General features: G+C 41.5%; 1 protein-coding gene across 1 annotated transcript in view; it reads right to left on the reverse strand.

Annotated features, from left to right (window-relative positions):
• CLASP1 (cytoplasmic linker associated protein 1) overlaps positions 1-15,347 on the reverse strand; it is a 172,947-nt gene that overhangs the window by 55,276 nt on the left and 102,324 nt on the right. The window contains exons 19-23 of the mRNA XM_081009704.1: positions 15,157-15,324; positions 9,905-10,012; positions 8,246-8,272; positions 6,501-6,668; positions 3,049-3,156 (exon numbers count right to left, since the gene is read on the reverse strand). Coding sequence (XP_080865830.1) covers positions 3,049-3,156; positions 6,501-6,668; positions 8,246-8,272; positions 9,905-10,012; positions 15,157-15,324 — 579 coding nt within the window. The remainder of the gene's footprint in view (positions 1-3,048; positions 3,157-6,500; positions 6,669-8,245; positions 8,273-9,904; positions 10,013-15,156; positions 15,325-15,347) is intronic.

Consider the following 15,347-nt stretch of genomic DNA (forward strand, 5'->3'; position numbering starts at 1 on the left):
ATTCCCCTGTATTTCCATGCCATGCTCCACATGTTGCATTGATCATTGCCAGGCTATGCAGCAACAAATGCCCCCCTTCTCCTAGCCCAATGGGTAAACACTCTCAAACATTGGCAATACGAGGCTAAGAAGACCAGGGTTTGTGTTTTTGCTCAGACCTTTTTAAAGCCATTCCTTAATCATCCTTTAAAAAGTTATCTGAAACATTCCAGAATTCAGATTAATACAGTGGTGCCCCGCAAGACGAATGCCTCGCAAGACGAAAAACTCGCTAGACGAAAGAGTTTTCCGTTTTTTGAGTCGTTCCGCAAGACGAATTTCCCTATGGGCTTGCTTCGCAAGATGAAACGTCTTGCGAGTTCTTGCGAGTTTGTTTCCTTTTTCTTAAAGCCGCTAAGCCGTTAATAGCCGCTAAGCCGCTAACAGCCGTGCTTCGCAAGACGAAAAAACCGCAAGACGAAGAGACTCGCGGAACGGATTAATTTCGTCTTGCGAGGCACCACTGTATTAATAAATCTTAGTTAAAGAAGAGAGGATGGTTCCTGAACACACAAATCCCTAACCTTGTTTTAGCTGTAATAGATCACCGAACTAGAGAAATTTTAATTATCAGCAGTGAGTAGAAAGGTTTTCTGATTCACCTATGGCAGCAATAGTCACTTATCAAGTAGAAGAAATTTTTGTTTTTTGTTATATTGTCATTCTATCTACTATATATTTTTGAAAGCTGTGTGATGTCTGTCCATCCATTAGTTCTCTAAGCCTTCAGACCTTTTAACTGGCATGATGGTTCCTGAAGCGGGTTTCGGTCTATGTTTGGAAACCACCAGATGCCACTTTGAATCAACATGGATTGACTGAACCTTTCAAAACAACACTGATTTGGACACATATGAATATATAAAAACTGCCAGGCTCCTTCTGCAAGAATTCTCTTCAGAGAAGGACCTGGTCCTCCCAAAGCAAATACTACAGAGGAGCAGGCTGGATTCAGAGTTCAAGGCATCCCAACACCCTTCACAAGACACAGAGGGCCCCTGAACAGAAGCTGAGCTGCTACTGAGTCCAGGGGAGCTCTGGAGCCTATAAGTGTAGACCTAGTGAGCTGGAGTGCCTGAAGGCTATGAAGGTTCATGCATTAAAGCTTCTAGTTTCTAGAAGGAAGCGCTGGAACAACATCCTTGACATGCCTTGACTGGACTTCCTGTGTTTTGTCCTTGGACTGCTTCTGGACCTTGCTTCTTGTGTTATCCTTACGTTCTGGTTTGTGACCAGACCTTTCTTTTTTTAGGACTACTAGATCTGAAGCAGGACAGTAACCAATTTTTGCATGATGGCTGATGAGATTGAGGAGAACATTTTCCCTGCCACTAAATTTGGATTCAACTGGATGCCATTTTGAATCAAAATGGCAGACTGAATCGTTTTAAACTGCTCACATTTGGACACCTCTAAAAGATATCGTCACCAATGTCTGAGGCCTACAGCTGTGCTCTGGATGTGGATCTGAAAGCTCATGGTTTAAAGACTCCTTTTCCCATCAGCAATGTTAGAAACCAGCCTCTACAGGTGTCACACACAGCAGGGTTACATTCCGTAACATTTGCTTTCCTCCACTATGAAATCTCAATGAGCGTTGGGTATATAGTGCTAAAATGCGAAACACAGAGAGTGGTATTCAATTATGTCTTACTCAGAGTAGACCCATTGAAACCAATGGCCCTAACTTAGTCATGTTCATTTCTATCCCACCCTTTTTCTCCATGGAGCTCAAGGTGGCCTGTACATGGTTCTCCCCCTCCTCATTTAATCCCCACAACAACCCTGAAAGGTAGATCAGGCTGAGAGGCAGTGACTGGCTCAAGGTCACCCAGTGAGCTTCATGGAGGCCGAGTGGAGATTTGAACCCTGGTCTCCCAAGTTCCTAGTCCAGCACTCCAACCTCTATGACAGGCATAGGCAACCTTCTGCCCTCCAGAAGTTTTGGCCTACAACTCCCATGATCCATAGCTAACAGGACCAGTGGTCAGGGATGATGGGAATTGTAGTCCAAAACATCTGGAGGACTGAAGGTTGCGTATGCCTGCTCTACAACACACTGGTCTACTCTGAATAAAACTTAGCTGAACACCACCCAGTTCTTGGTACATGATCACAAACTACCTGTCTGCTTTAAGCAAGTCACAAGTAACATACATTGTAGAATATACTGGAATGGTATTTTATATTCAGACTGAATACTTCTACAAAATCAACTGATGCCTTTCAAGGCTTCAGAATGCTCAGTTTCCTTCAGAATATCTCGCACAACTAATTAACCAATAATACAATAAAAAGCATTCATTACGAAGAACCAAGACATTGCACTACTAATTTGGAAGCACAGGTTTTTCTTTGGACTAGGGTTGTTGGACCATAATTTTAAAAGCAAAACCGTGGAACTTCTGTGAAATTGTGATGAATCCATTATGCCCTATAAATACAGGGCATTTTAATCGCAATTACAGCTGGGGATGGAGTTACCCTGCGACAGCAATCTTGTTATTGCATGCATGCAAGCCACAGGATGGAGTGCATATTGGAAGAGGGGGAAAGAAAATGTGAACACACTTTCTAAGTGCCCCCACCCCGTGAAAGCCAATATTACATTGGATCTAAATGCCACCAGCTCATGCTTTGAGGCAGCATCACTCTTCCCTGAAGTGATGAAGGCTGGCTGCTTTCAGAAGTGCTGGATTTGTCAAAACCATTGTTGCTCAAATGCTGTTAAAAGAACTTGGAAACTATAACAAAATGATTATTATTTTTAGACGGGAGGATCTTCCTACTAAAGGAAAGCAGGATTTAAGCATGCAGAAGGGAAGAGAAAAAAGTGAGGGTCGGAAACAGGGAGTGTTGGGAAGGTTTTTTTTGTTTTTTGTTTTGCAATTAAAAAAAAGAGAGAGAGTAAAACAAGCTCATTCCACCTAGTGATGTCTTGACTAAGCCACAAAAAAGGGGGAGGAGAAGGAAGGGCCCTTAGAAGCTCCAGCGCCTGCAGGTACTCACCAAGTGGAGGGAAGCCCCGAGCAGGGCTTGTATCTCGGCTGCTCTCACGGCTGGTATCGCGGCTGCACCCCTGACTCACGCTGGGTCGGGGGATACGGCTGCTCCGTGCTAGCATGCAGCAGGGAGGGTTTCAGAGAAGGTGAACACAAGTTTAATGAGGACACAAAGCTCAGACAGGAAAGTCACATTTATGGTCATTATTGACATTAGTAAAAAAGGAAAATCATGGGCAGCAGCAGCCAACTCTGACTGGCCACAGACCAACCGCAATGCATGCCAAGTTGCGCTTTATTGTGTTGCAAATCAGCACACCTGAGAGGCCTGCCTGGCAGGCAATCCCGGTTGGTGTAAGTGGTAAAGGGACAGAAGATCTAAGTTGGAAAAAGAGAGGGTTAGACTTTTGCACATACAGAGATCATGCCAAACTGCTGAGGCTGAAAGAAACATTGTGGGAAAGAGATATGCTTTTAGAGGGATAACCAGATCAACAAGGATTTAGCCATGAACCACTAAAGAAAGGCCATTTTTACAAAAAGGAAAAAAAAGAGGTCTTTTACAGAGACTTGTCATAGTAATAGACAAATAATGTCAAAAGAGGGTAAGCAGGACATTTACCTATCTAGAACCTTCTCAAAATATGCTATTATGACGATGTCCCTGATCGGTCAGCATTGCTGCAGGCACCCTTACAGGATTCCCTCTCCTCTCTGCCCTTCTTTTCTCATCAAAATCCGGCATGCCTACTCAAACATGAAGTGGAATCTATTCCTTTGGGTTTCTATTCAATAGCACAACCAAAATCCAGTTATTTGTTGGAGAAGAATACAAATAAGCACCTGGAGACCACCAAGACTGAAAGGTGTCATGTATGACACTACAGAGCCCTTCAGTTTGAGAATAAAGGATATGGACTGAAGATGAAAACCAAACAACTGGTGCATCATTTGCTTCCACAAACCCATCCTGTTGTTGCAAACTCTGGATCAGTCCACCGGCTCAGTGAAACAATGATCTGAATACTGAGGCTGAATCATAAAATTGTGAACTGAAGTGAGGTCTGACTGAACCAGATTCCAAACAGGGACAGTGGCAGACCTACATTTTTGCTGCCCTGAGGTTTGAACTGTTATGCGAGGCCCTTTGGAACCAGCATTGAGGTCTAGGTCACCACTATGATCTTCTTCAACTTAGGGATTGTTCCATGACAGATCACCACATTAAAAAAAAAATAACTTCTATGCCTCAGATTTTGATTAAAATTTATGTGCTGAAATCTCTCACATATCAAAATCACTGGTGTGAACAAAAAGATTCCTACGCCCTATAGTTTTCGAGTTATGGGAGGGAAATGTTATATACATGCATGATTAACTTTTTTAAAGCAATGTGGACTATAGCTGCTTCTGGGGTCCCTCTGGGATTAGGAGCCCTGAAGCTTAAGCTTCGTTAGTTTCATCCTAGATGCGCCCGTGATCAGGGATAGGGATCTGCTTGTAACACGCGATTCTCATGATGCAGCAAGAGAAAGCAGAAACAAACCTGCAAATCTATAAAAATTCCATTCTGTTCATAAATAGATAAACAAGAGGGCCTGAGTAGCAGAAAGCGTTCCACCAAGTGTGAACTATTCATGACAAAAATGAACAGCTGGAGAAAAATGCACAGGGAGGTGCACTCTATATAGATTGCACTATGCTGGGTGACCTGATTAAATGCCACTGGAAATATCCATATGGCTTTAGAGAGGACGTGGCTTATTAGAGAGTATTCACAGGCATGCATTTTCACCTTTCTGGTATCATCCAAACTGCCTATATACTGAATTCTTCACAGATGACATTTAAATAAGGCCACTACCTGACCAAATTTTAAGATGGACTGAAATGCCTTTTTTTAAAAAGTTCTGCTTCATTGCTAGCCTATAGATAAATCTATTTTTTTCATGCATTTAAATTAAAATGTAATATATAAGCAAAAATAACAATTGCATGTATTTTCACCCCACCACAACAAAAGTGATACTATATCCAAAGAGGACTCAGACCTTACTCTGGAGTTCATTCTGTTCTGAACAGATGTCTTAATTTGGGTTCATGGTAATTTAGTTTGCTTGCATAAAATGTTTTCCTGGATCAACTGACTCTCAACAAAATTACATTTTTCTCATTGTGATGACTGCCCTGGTTATCAGCTTGGTATTGATGTCCTCTGCCATTTTCTTAAGAATAGCTATGCCCTTCTTTATCTTGTTTCCCTTGTCTGCGTTTTGCCTTCCTTCTCTGTGCATACAATCAGAAAGCCTGTCCCCAGATCTCTTCTAGAGAGGTAACCTCACATCCCACATTACTACTAAGGCTTTGATTCCCTCTCTCCCTCACCCCATTTGCCATCTCATAAATCTGGTTGAAATTTCTGCTCAGATCTTGTATACCTTCTGTGCTGTCATTTTATCCTGTATCTTGAGCTTTGACCATGTATGTGTCTCCCCCTCCAGTCCCAGCTGCTTTCCCAATTCCACTCTTGCCTGTTTATTCCTGGAATTCTGATATTGACTTTAAAGTCGCTGTTTCCAGTTCTACTCTGCTAGTTTATCTGGAGGTCTCAATTGCAGTTCTGGCCAGCAGGACCCGATTCTATGCTGATGAATTGTAATGTTAACCAGAACTCCTACCTTCAAAATAAAACCTGCCAAGGCTACCATATTTTTTACATTGAAAGCAGGCAGCCTGGCTTGAACATCAGATGTCTCTGATAACTGGACAGCTGCTTTTACTAAGCCATGGAACGTGAACAATGGTCCTACATATGTTCATTTGTGAGGAGGGGAAGCTACAGAATAAGTTGAATAGTTACTTGAATGGTAAACAGTGCACTAATAGGTTCGATTTTCAAGCAGAGGCAACAACATGATATATATTTATACATATTTTTTCCCTAAGGGAAGGTAGAGAAAGAAAATGTTAGCATTCACCAACATCAACATGAACTATGAAGTAGCTAAATTCTGTCTTAATGCTCTTGACAGTACATTTGAAATGATAGGATGGAATTAAATCATGAGAGTGGCAACTGGTTGTTGTTGTTTTTTAAAAAACACAAGTATTATTTTCTGATTAATGTTGTGATTAAACCTGGGCAACCTCCACCTAAGGTGGCTTCACCTAAAGTTTTACTAGTGTGGAATTAGGTGGAAGTTTTACTGATTCAGTGGAAAAGATGGCCTTGCCATTTCAAAGTGCTCTCTCAACAGATTCCTCTTTCCTCATTCTGCAGTCACAGAACTTTGTGGACATGTTAGCATGACTCTGAAAGAATGCAAATCGCTAATAAAGTTCTTAGGGTGCACATTTAAATAAGACCATCATAGCCACCATGTTATTGTGGTAATACCAAGAACCATGCCGTGTTTCTTCAGTCTCTTTGTTCTGCACCGAATCCAATACAAATCTTACCTAGACCGATCCTGTTTGGACTGGTCTCTCGGCTGCAGCCCTGGCTTCGAGGGACCTTGCTGCGTTTTTCAGCAGGGGATGGTGCTGGGTGTCCTCTGGTTGTTCCACTGCTCAGTCCACCGTATGCGCTTCCCAAGAGCTTGCCAGGGGAACTGGATCGACTGCCAGCTAGACAGGAACCACAGATATAAAACAAAAATATTCAGCTTATCTCAAAATGACTAAATCTGCCCGGTTCCATTTAATTAAAAAATATATCAAAAACAAAATTAAAGCAGCAAAGTAAACCCAGAAGCCGCCCATTTGTTAATAAACATGTCTGATCACTTCTGAATTATGCATTTCCAAAATTATGATGGATTGAGAAGAAGTACCTTCCTTAAACAAATATCCAGTTCACACATAATGAGGCACTCCTACAAACCAGTTTGTGCATGAAAGAAAGCTCAACTGCCCCCTATTTCCACCTCCCCCATTCTTTTCTACTCTCATACACCCAGGCTGCGGACTAGAGGATACCTCCTGATTTCTTAAACCACAATTTCCCTTTATGTCCAACCAGGAAATATGGTTTTATAAAGGCAGAAAGGGATCCAAAGAACTGTTCAGCTCACACAAGGGACTTGTAGCAGCCCAGTGGATTATTATTTTTTTAAGAAAAACTTTTTAAAACTCTTTCAGGCTGCCTTGTGTTACCACACAACCTACTTTTAAAAGTCCCTTCAGTTTCAAAAGCACTTTGCAATGTTGGGAAGTGGGCTCCTGTTAAAAAAATAAAAATCCAACTGAACTCACCATACTAGATGCAAGATCCTTTAATCGTGAATTTATCTTTAAATACCTTGCTACTAGTAAGTAGGTTCTATACATCTTGAGGCATCTTGCATACTTGTTTAATTGAACCTACAATTAAGAATGTTTTTCCCAACCCAGGAACTACAATTTAAACAAGTGCTGCTGCTTCTGTTGTCTGAACAAGCAGCAAACATTTCATTTTTATTATTAAAAAAACTTCTAAACCTCCTCTATCCAGCAAAGAGTCATTCATGGTTGTTCGCAAAGTATTCTGTTTTCCATTTGAACATTTGAAGAGGTGACCAAAAGCCCCGTGGTCTTTTTAGCGGAAGCCCTAAAGCACACTTAAAAGGGAGCAAGCCCCATTGAACAAAGTGGAGCCTACTTCTGAGTAAACATGCATAAGATTGTTCTGCTAATTCATGCCAAAGTACCTGGAGACCATATAGAAAACCACATTCCTGATTTGTATGTACATTCAGAAGATTTGGGCTCTTGATTATATGGGTGTCTGTACCTTATCTTCACTCTATAGTCTACTATACTGTACAAGACAAAAATGCCAAAACTTCCTTCCAATTTACACTGAACTTAATCTCACACGCGTCAGCAAGACTAAGCTGCCCAATCAGAGCTGTGTCAGAAGAAAGACCTACTGAATTAAGCAGGGTAGTGGGGTTAGGATTACAGCCTAAATTATGCTGATGGATAAAAAAGAACACCTAGTTTTTAATAGTCATAGCAGCTGAAAGTATGAAATGTCTTTATATATGCACAGGTATTCTAAGTACCTTATGTGTATACCAAAAGCAGTCCAAGTCTGAATTCTCATTTTATGGGTACTGGGGGGATTAAAGAGGGGCAAGTATCCTGGATATTAAAAAACAATAATGTGAAAGACAGCACAGACATGGAAACAGGAGTGAAAAAACAAAGAAGGGGTTCCTTACCACCAGCAGGGTTAGCTGATCTGGATCCTGGATTATGAGAGCAGACCAAAGGACAGGCAGAGAGTGAATTAGAGAAAGCAAGACAATACAAAGTTCAAGAAGCATTGCTAGTTGCACACAACATAAGTTGCTTTTTGACAGATGCATCACTGCTTGCACCATGCAGTATATTACACAGCAGGGCCTTTCTTGCCAGCATGTCCACAGAGACACCTATTACCTGAACTTATGAGCTGGCAAATGACCACTTGGGGGTCAAGCAAAAAAGAAATGTAGTGCCAGCACAGAGCCTTCATCAGTGGTATCATGAGCTGGCCTTGCACAGCAATTAGATGCAGTGTAGCAGGACATGCAAAGCTGTTGCTGGTCACAGACGAATTACTAGCATGTCTGCACTGGGATAACTAGTGGGTCCATGAGTAATGATCCAACATGCACATCAATCATCCCAAAGCCAGCTTCTTCAGCACATCCCTCCCCCCCCCCCCCCACAAACGCTTTGTCCCCTTAACAATGTATTGATTTTGTTAAGGATTTAGAACACAAAGAAAGATACCAGCAAGAAAACAAAAATGATCAAGAAACCAAGAGCAGCCCTAATAGCTATCTTGCTCACTAGCAATCCCTGCAAGATTCAAAGATTAGGGCTCTAACAATCAATGTAAAAAACACAACATCAGGAGAACTGCCATTCTGTCAGGGTCAGTGGGAATGCTCATACCATGCAACATAAAAAACTTGTGAATATGCTACTGGTAATATCATTTTTCTCTTTATGCAAATACACTACATTAAGCACCTGATCGCTATTTTATGCATTCTACATTATCCCTTCTTTAGAATTATTTTCACACACCCAGCATGTCAGCTTAATTGAGAGATGCCCCAGGTGATCAGGAATCGGAGTGACTAAGAAGATGCAAATTAGCAAGTATCATATGCTCTTCCCCTTAACTGATCAGTAATCACAGATCATACAGTACAGTAACAAAGGATCAGAGAGCCAGCTATTATTTATGACATACGGGAATCCATTTTATTTTCTTCAGCAGTCATCACAGATGCAGACCTTTCTGCACAGTGTCAGCACTCAACCAATCCAGCCAAAGTCCCACCTTCCTACTCTCTGAAAAACATGCTCCCATGATGCTGGATGAATTACAGGATGAATTGCACAAGACATCCCAGAGAGATGGATAGGGCCTGACTTAGTGGACCTCCTCTGGGGTGAAAAGAGTAGGAAAGCCCTTTACAAGTAAGACAGGCAGACACCACAGTTTAGAAGCAGCTTCTAATGAAGGAGTATTCTTCCATGCTTAGCACAAAGGAGTTCATGAATGTGGGAAACACAAGTGAACAATTCAAGCAGCATATTAGGAGATAAACGTACGTGATCATAGTGAAAGAAGATGGGAATGTACACAGGGATGGTAACCATTACCTAGAGCCCTCAAATATCCTGATATTTCTATATCAGTGTACCATTTTATAATGAACTGGAGTCCTAGCCTTGGATAAGGCTGTTCCACACAAATGATATATACTGAACGAAACTGATTGGAGTGAATGGAATACGTGCTTTCTACAAGGACAGGCAATGAAAACAAGCTGGAAAAATATAAAGCCTCCTCAACAAGACAAAGCTAAATGGCTTCTTACGCTGGGACTGTGAAACTACTTTAGCCCGGCTGCGGCCTCGCGTGTCAGCAGGTGATGAGGTGATACTGGTGGTACTTCCAGAGCTTTGCCTCCTTGTGCGGATCCGACCTAGGGAAAAGGGGGGAAAGAAGCAGAAGTTAATTAATCCAAGTGATTGTGCTTTAAATATCTTATCCTCTCACCAACACATTCAAATTGGGATGAACAAATCTATCATTATCATAATACTTGTACTAAAATGAAAATGCATCCTATTTTACTAGTGTTAGAAATATGGTTAAAACCGCAATATCAACACCAGGAATGAATATTTAGGTGCAACCCAATGGGACTTCACCTCTCTCCTCTTCCTACAGCCCCCAAAATCTGCCCTAGAGGCTTTTACAATCCTCTGGAGAAGATTTTGATGGTGCATAGAGGACTCCAGTGGGGAGGAGAGGATAGTAAAGTTCTGTTGTGCAAGTGGAAGCCTGTTCTGCTTACACACATATAATGTTGGATACAACCCTTTGCATTTAACAGGGTACATATAGAACACCCGAAACAATTTGCATCAAAATGTCACAAGAAAAAGGAAAACAACAAAGTTCATTCCTAAATTAGGGGAGAGAACTGGAGATAAAGAGGTTCTGGGTGTTAATGGCTGATCTTCAAAATTATTATTGAATAAGACTAGGCAATATGATTCCTGCTTTACAGATAGGATGAAGAAGTCCCTGTGTGTCTCCAGAATGTTCTAGCAAACATCCTTGCAGCCCAGTTATGGCCAGTAGAATCAGTAAGCACAAAGCACGATGATCCAAATTTTTCTGACAAATCTGAAGGACTCTACCTCAGTGGTAGAGCATCTACTTTGCACAGGGAAGCTCCCAGTCCCCAACATCTATAGGAATGCCCCACGTCTGAAGCCAGGGAAAGCTGCAGACAATACTAAGTTAGGTGAACCAATGGTCTGGCTCAGTATTAAGGAAGCTTCCAAAGTTCCTATGATAATACAAGAAAAGCAACAACAATGTACCATACTAAACTTTACAACTTTATCATTATTCCCCCTCCCCTTCACTAGCAAGAAAAAGCTGCTTCAACTATTATTAGCATAACTGCTTCAGCTGCCCTGAAAGTGTGAATTAACAGAAGATGACACCAACATATGTACCATTGCTTCATAGGCTGCATCCCATCAGAGCCCAACCCACCAGCACCCCCGGACCATTTGATTTTGTTGGACTCCTACTCCCCCTTGGCCACTAGAGCCAATCGTCAGGAATAACAGGAATTGTAGTCCAACGTCTGGAGGGCACCAGGTTGGCTACTCCATGATTACTGCTCCTCCTCCTAATAATAATAATAATTTTATTATTTATACCCCACCTCCATCTGGCTGGGTTTCCCCAGCCGCTCTGGGCAGCTTACAGCATATATAAAAACGTAGTAAAATATCAAATATTAAAAACTTCCCAATGCATGGCTGCCCTCAAATGTCTTCTAAAAGTCTTAGCTTGTCCTACCTCGCAAAGTAATTGCATCTACTATCTTCTCTTTAAGCTACAGGTTAGTCTAAAAATAACCAAATTCAGTGCAAATGTTCAGTCTGGCTTTGGCTATTCAGCAAAGTCAGCCATTTTTGCAGTTGCCATTAGAAATATGATTTTTTTTTAAAAAGAATAAAACATTATATTTCCCAAGGGGATCCCCTTTCTCTCTACTACAAACATTTTGTTTCTTCTAACTTTCTATTCCAGTGCTATTTCAGAAAGCACACCTTTCGCAATAACGAAACTATTTCCAACACCATGAAAAGGTAAACAGAAAACAGCACAATTTAAAACAATCCCATAATATTTGTACTGTTAAAAATAAAATAAAAACATACTTAAGAAATTTAGAAACAATTAAAAACATCTAAAATATGTAAAAGCATTAAGAAAATCAAGTAACAGGTAAAGCAGTCATAACTAATAAATTTCAAGGTTGCCAGGAACTGTACAATGAAACAAACTATTAGCCATTAAAATGTTACTAGTTCTACACAATTAATAAATAAAGTAGAGGCCTAGGAAGGCCACTGGGCAAAGAACCAGAATAACCTTTTTATGCCCTTTTCTTTCTTTTTTTAAGCAAGCTTTTTCTACGGAAACGAAAGAGCCCAACATTTCCATTTACAAAATCCAGGTAAACCCTCAGTTGTGCGGTGATATTCATGAAGTGTTCAACCCGTTAGGCTAGGTTCACAGAACTACTCAGAAACAAAATGTTCCACTAAGTATTATGCCTAATGACAAGGGTGAGCTGAGAGACAAGGTGAAGGGTACTCAGCAGCAGCAGCATGAGTAAGAGGAGAACACCATGCAAGAGGTCATGCAAAGGCACCAGTGAACACAGATGAAAACCAGGGACCACTTGGGTGATAACAGAGAACTGGTGTAAGAGCCAGAGACAGACCTCAGTTACACAGAGACTGCTTACCCTCAGGTTTACTGGTAGTACCATCTTTAAGCAAATTTAGAAAAAAAAAATAAGAGGGATAACAGGGAAAGTTAGTAATATTCAGCAGAAGTGGGCAGTGTGTAGTTAGCTACAAAAACAAGGTATAACTTTCAGTTGAATTCAATGAATAATGTTAGTTAAACAGAAATGCAACATCTGTGCACCTGAAGCCGGAATTATCGTAATACATACATGGGTAACCGCACAAGGCTGCTACCACCCCCAGATATTTATGACATTTCCTAGTCCTCACTTGGGTTGTCTTTCTTTCGATTTCCCCCCCCCCCCCTTTAATTTCATCAGGCTTTTAGTTTGCTTCCTTTTCTGCCACCTGGCTTTTAAGTGTGTTGCACGGTTGATAAGATTGTTTTAAAACTTCATGTAAACCTGTTAGAGAGGCCTATACTACCAGAGTATACAAGTACCATGAACACACAAACAAAAAAATCGGTCATTTGTTTAACCAGACTGCTTCTTACAGCAGAGATTGTTATGACAATAGCTCCACCTGCTGACAAATAACCCCATAATGCTTTCAGCACATTTAATTGGTGACATCCAGTATTATTCCCAACGCTCCCGTTTGCACAACAGAAACCTGACTGCACCATAGGACTTCTGATTTATTTTCTCCTCCTTCTGTAGCAGATTTGGGGAGGAAGAAGGTGGGCTGTGGGGGAAGACATGCATTGGATCTCATCCATTATGGTTCATTAACACAAGTGTGCATATGAGCGATCTTGCAAAGGCTGCTGGTTGTGTGAATGGCTCTTAAGGAAACTGCCTCTGAAACTGCCTGCCCATGCACTAAGTATAGAAGGGAAGAAAGAGAAGCTTGATGTCTTTTCACTAGTGTGTGTGCTCTACTCTTTTTTAACACTGAAGAAATACAATTAGCATATTGCTGAGGAGGGGACACTGTCAAAATGTAATTCTCTAAACCAGCAGAAGTAATACAGCACTAGTTTGTTTGTGAACCACTTGTCTTTGCTTCTGTGTTTCTCTAATACTGGGCCCACAAGTTCTTCTTTAAAAAAAAAGGTGTTTGTGGAAATGCAGGCATTGCATACTTGGTCATTAGAGAGCCCTTCTGCAGAAACTGAGCATGGTAAGGTGATGTGCACTCAAGGTGTCGTAACTACAGTGTTACCTCAGGTTAAGTACTTAATTCGTTCCGGAGGTCCGTTCTTAACCTGAAGCACCACTTTAGCTAATGGGGCCTCCCGCTGCCGCTGCGCCGCCAGAGCACGATTTCTGTTCTCACCCTGAAGCAAAGTTCTCAACCCGAGGTAATATTTCTGGGTTAGCGGAGTCTGTAACCTGAAGCGTATGTAACCTGAGGTACCACTGTACTTGGATGCTGCCAAATAAAATTAGACAGTCACAGATTTAAATACTATCAGAAGACTGCTGCCCCCTTTGAGTGCAGTGCAGACTAAACCAATTGAAAGGAACAGCCTGCTAAGGTCAATGAAAGTAGTCTGCAATTTAAACTGAATAAATTTTTAAAAACATAAATGATTGGGGTTATTGTAAGATTAAGTGCAGGAAAAGCAGTAACTGAATAAACAAATATACCCACAAAAGTTGACAGAGATTCTGTGGTGGCACTATTGACTCATGCTGACAAGATTTCCGCTTGAAGAATGCAACATGCAAACCAATCAAGAACACAGGAGGACACATAGAAGCCGGCGTGGTGTTGTGGGTAGAGTGCTGGACAAGGAACCCGGGAGACTAGTGTTCGAATTCCCGCTCCCCACTCAGACACAAAGCTTACTGTGTGGCCTTGGGCGAGTCACCAGTCTCAGCCTACCCTATCTCACAGGGCTGCTGTGAGAGTATATATGTACACCACCCTGAGCTCCTTGGAGGGAAAGTGGGATACAAAGGTAATAATAATACCTAGTTATACTACGATCACTTAAAGCATAGAGTCATTCAGGGTATTCTCTGGAGAAAAACTAGTCTGTTTCATGCTGGAAATATGCTTCCTACAGCCTTTAACATTCACAGGTCACATTTGTTTGTTTTAATTTTGCTCCCCCAGAATGTTAGGCAAAATTTAGCAGCTGCTCCAAATTTTTACACTGGTGGAACTTAGTGGCTGTTTTATCTTGGCACGACTTGCCAAATACTCACTTATATTGATCCTCCTTTAAACAAGGTTTTCGCCACACTAAGCTGTAATAACCTAATCTTTACAAGAAAAAAGGAGGTGATTTCCCCTGATCTGTACTGAATCTTAACAAATGTATATTAGAGATTAGAAAAGGCTGTATTCTGCAACATCATACCCATCGCACACCTACTGAAATCAATGGATTTGAAGTTAGTCCTATACTCTGATGAAAACGGGATCATTCTGAGTATGACTTAGTGGAATGCAACCCAATAGGGACACCTTCCCTAGATTGCAGCTACTGCATTCTTTCCAGAGAATAACATTTGTTCCTTATGCTGCACGGTCTGAGTTGTCTGGCTCACTGAATTCACAGAAGCCTTGCCGAAGAAAGTGACAGCCATCATGTCAAATAAAACGCCGCCACTCTATAAACTACTCAGGCGCCGTAGATGCCAAACCTATTTTGTTTAGCTAACGCTTCTGTAAACAATCCACAAGTTTATTCCCCATGGGACGGTATATACCGTTTTCCAAACTATTTCTCTATAAGGCTGGAACTCCCGAAGAAACGCATTCATTTATTCTACTAAATCCTTACATAAATCACTCATCTCCTTTATGGCAAAGCAAATAAGCTTACCTAGAGATGCGTATGAACCCGGGGGCAAGGCCGCTGCTGAGCTGAAGGGGGCATCTGATCCAGAAGTGACTTTAGATTTGGCACTGGCTGCTGCATTCACGTCGATGTCACTGCGAGAACGTTGGAGGGACCCTGATGCAGACACAGATTTTGCACTCACTGTAGAAGCTTTTGAGGAGGAGGGGTGGGAA

This window comes from Podarcis pityusensis (assembly GCF_964106645.2).
Source record: "Podarcis pityusensis genome assembly, chromosome: 1".
Taxonomy (NCBI): Eukaryota; Metazoa; Chordata; class Lepidosauria; order Squamata; family Lacertidae; genus Podarcis; species Podarcis pityusensis.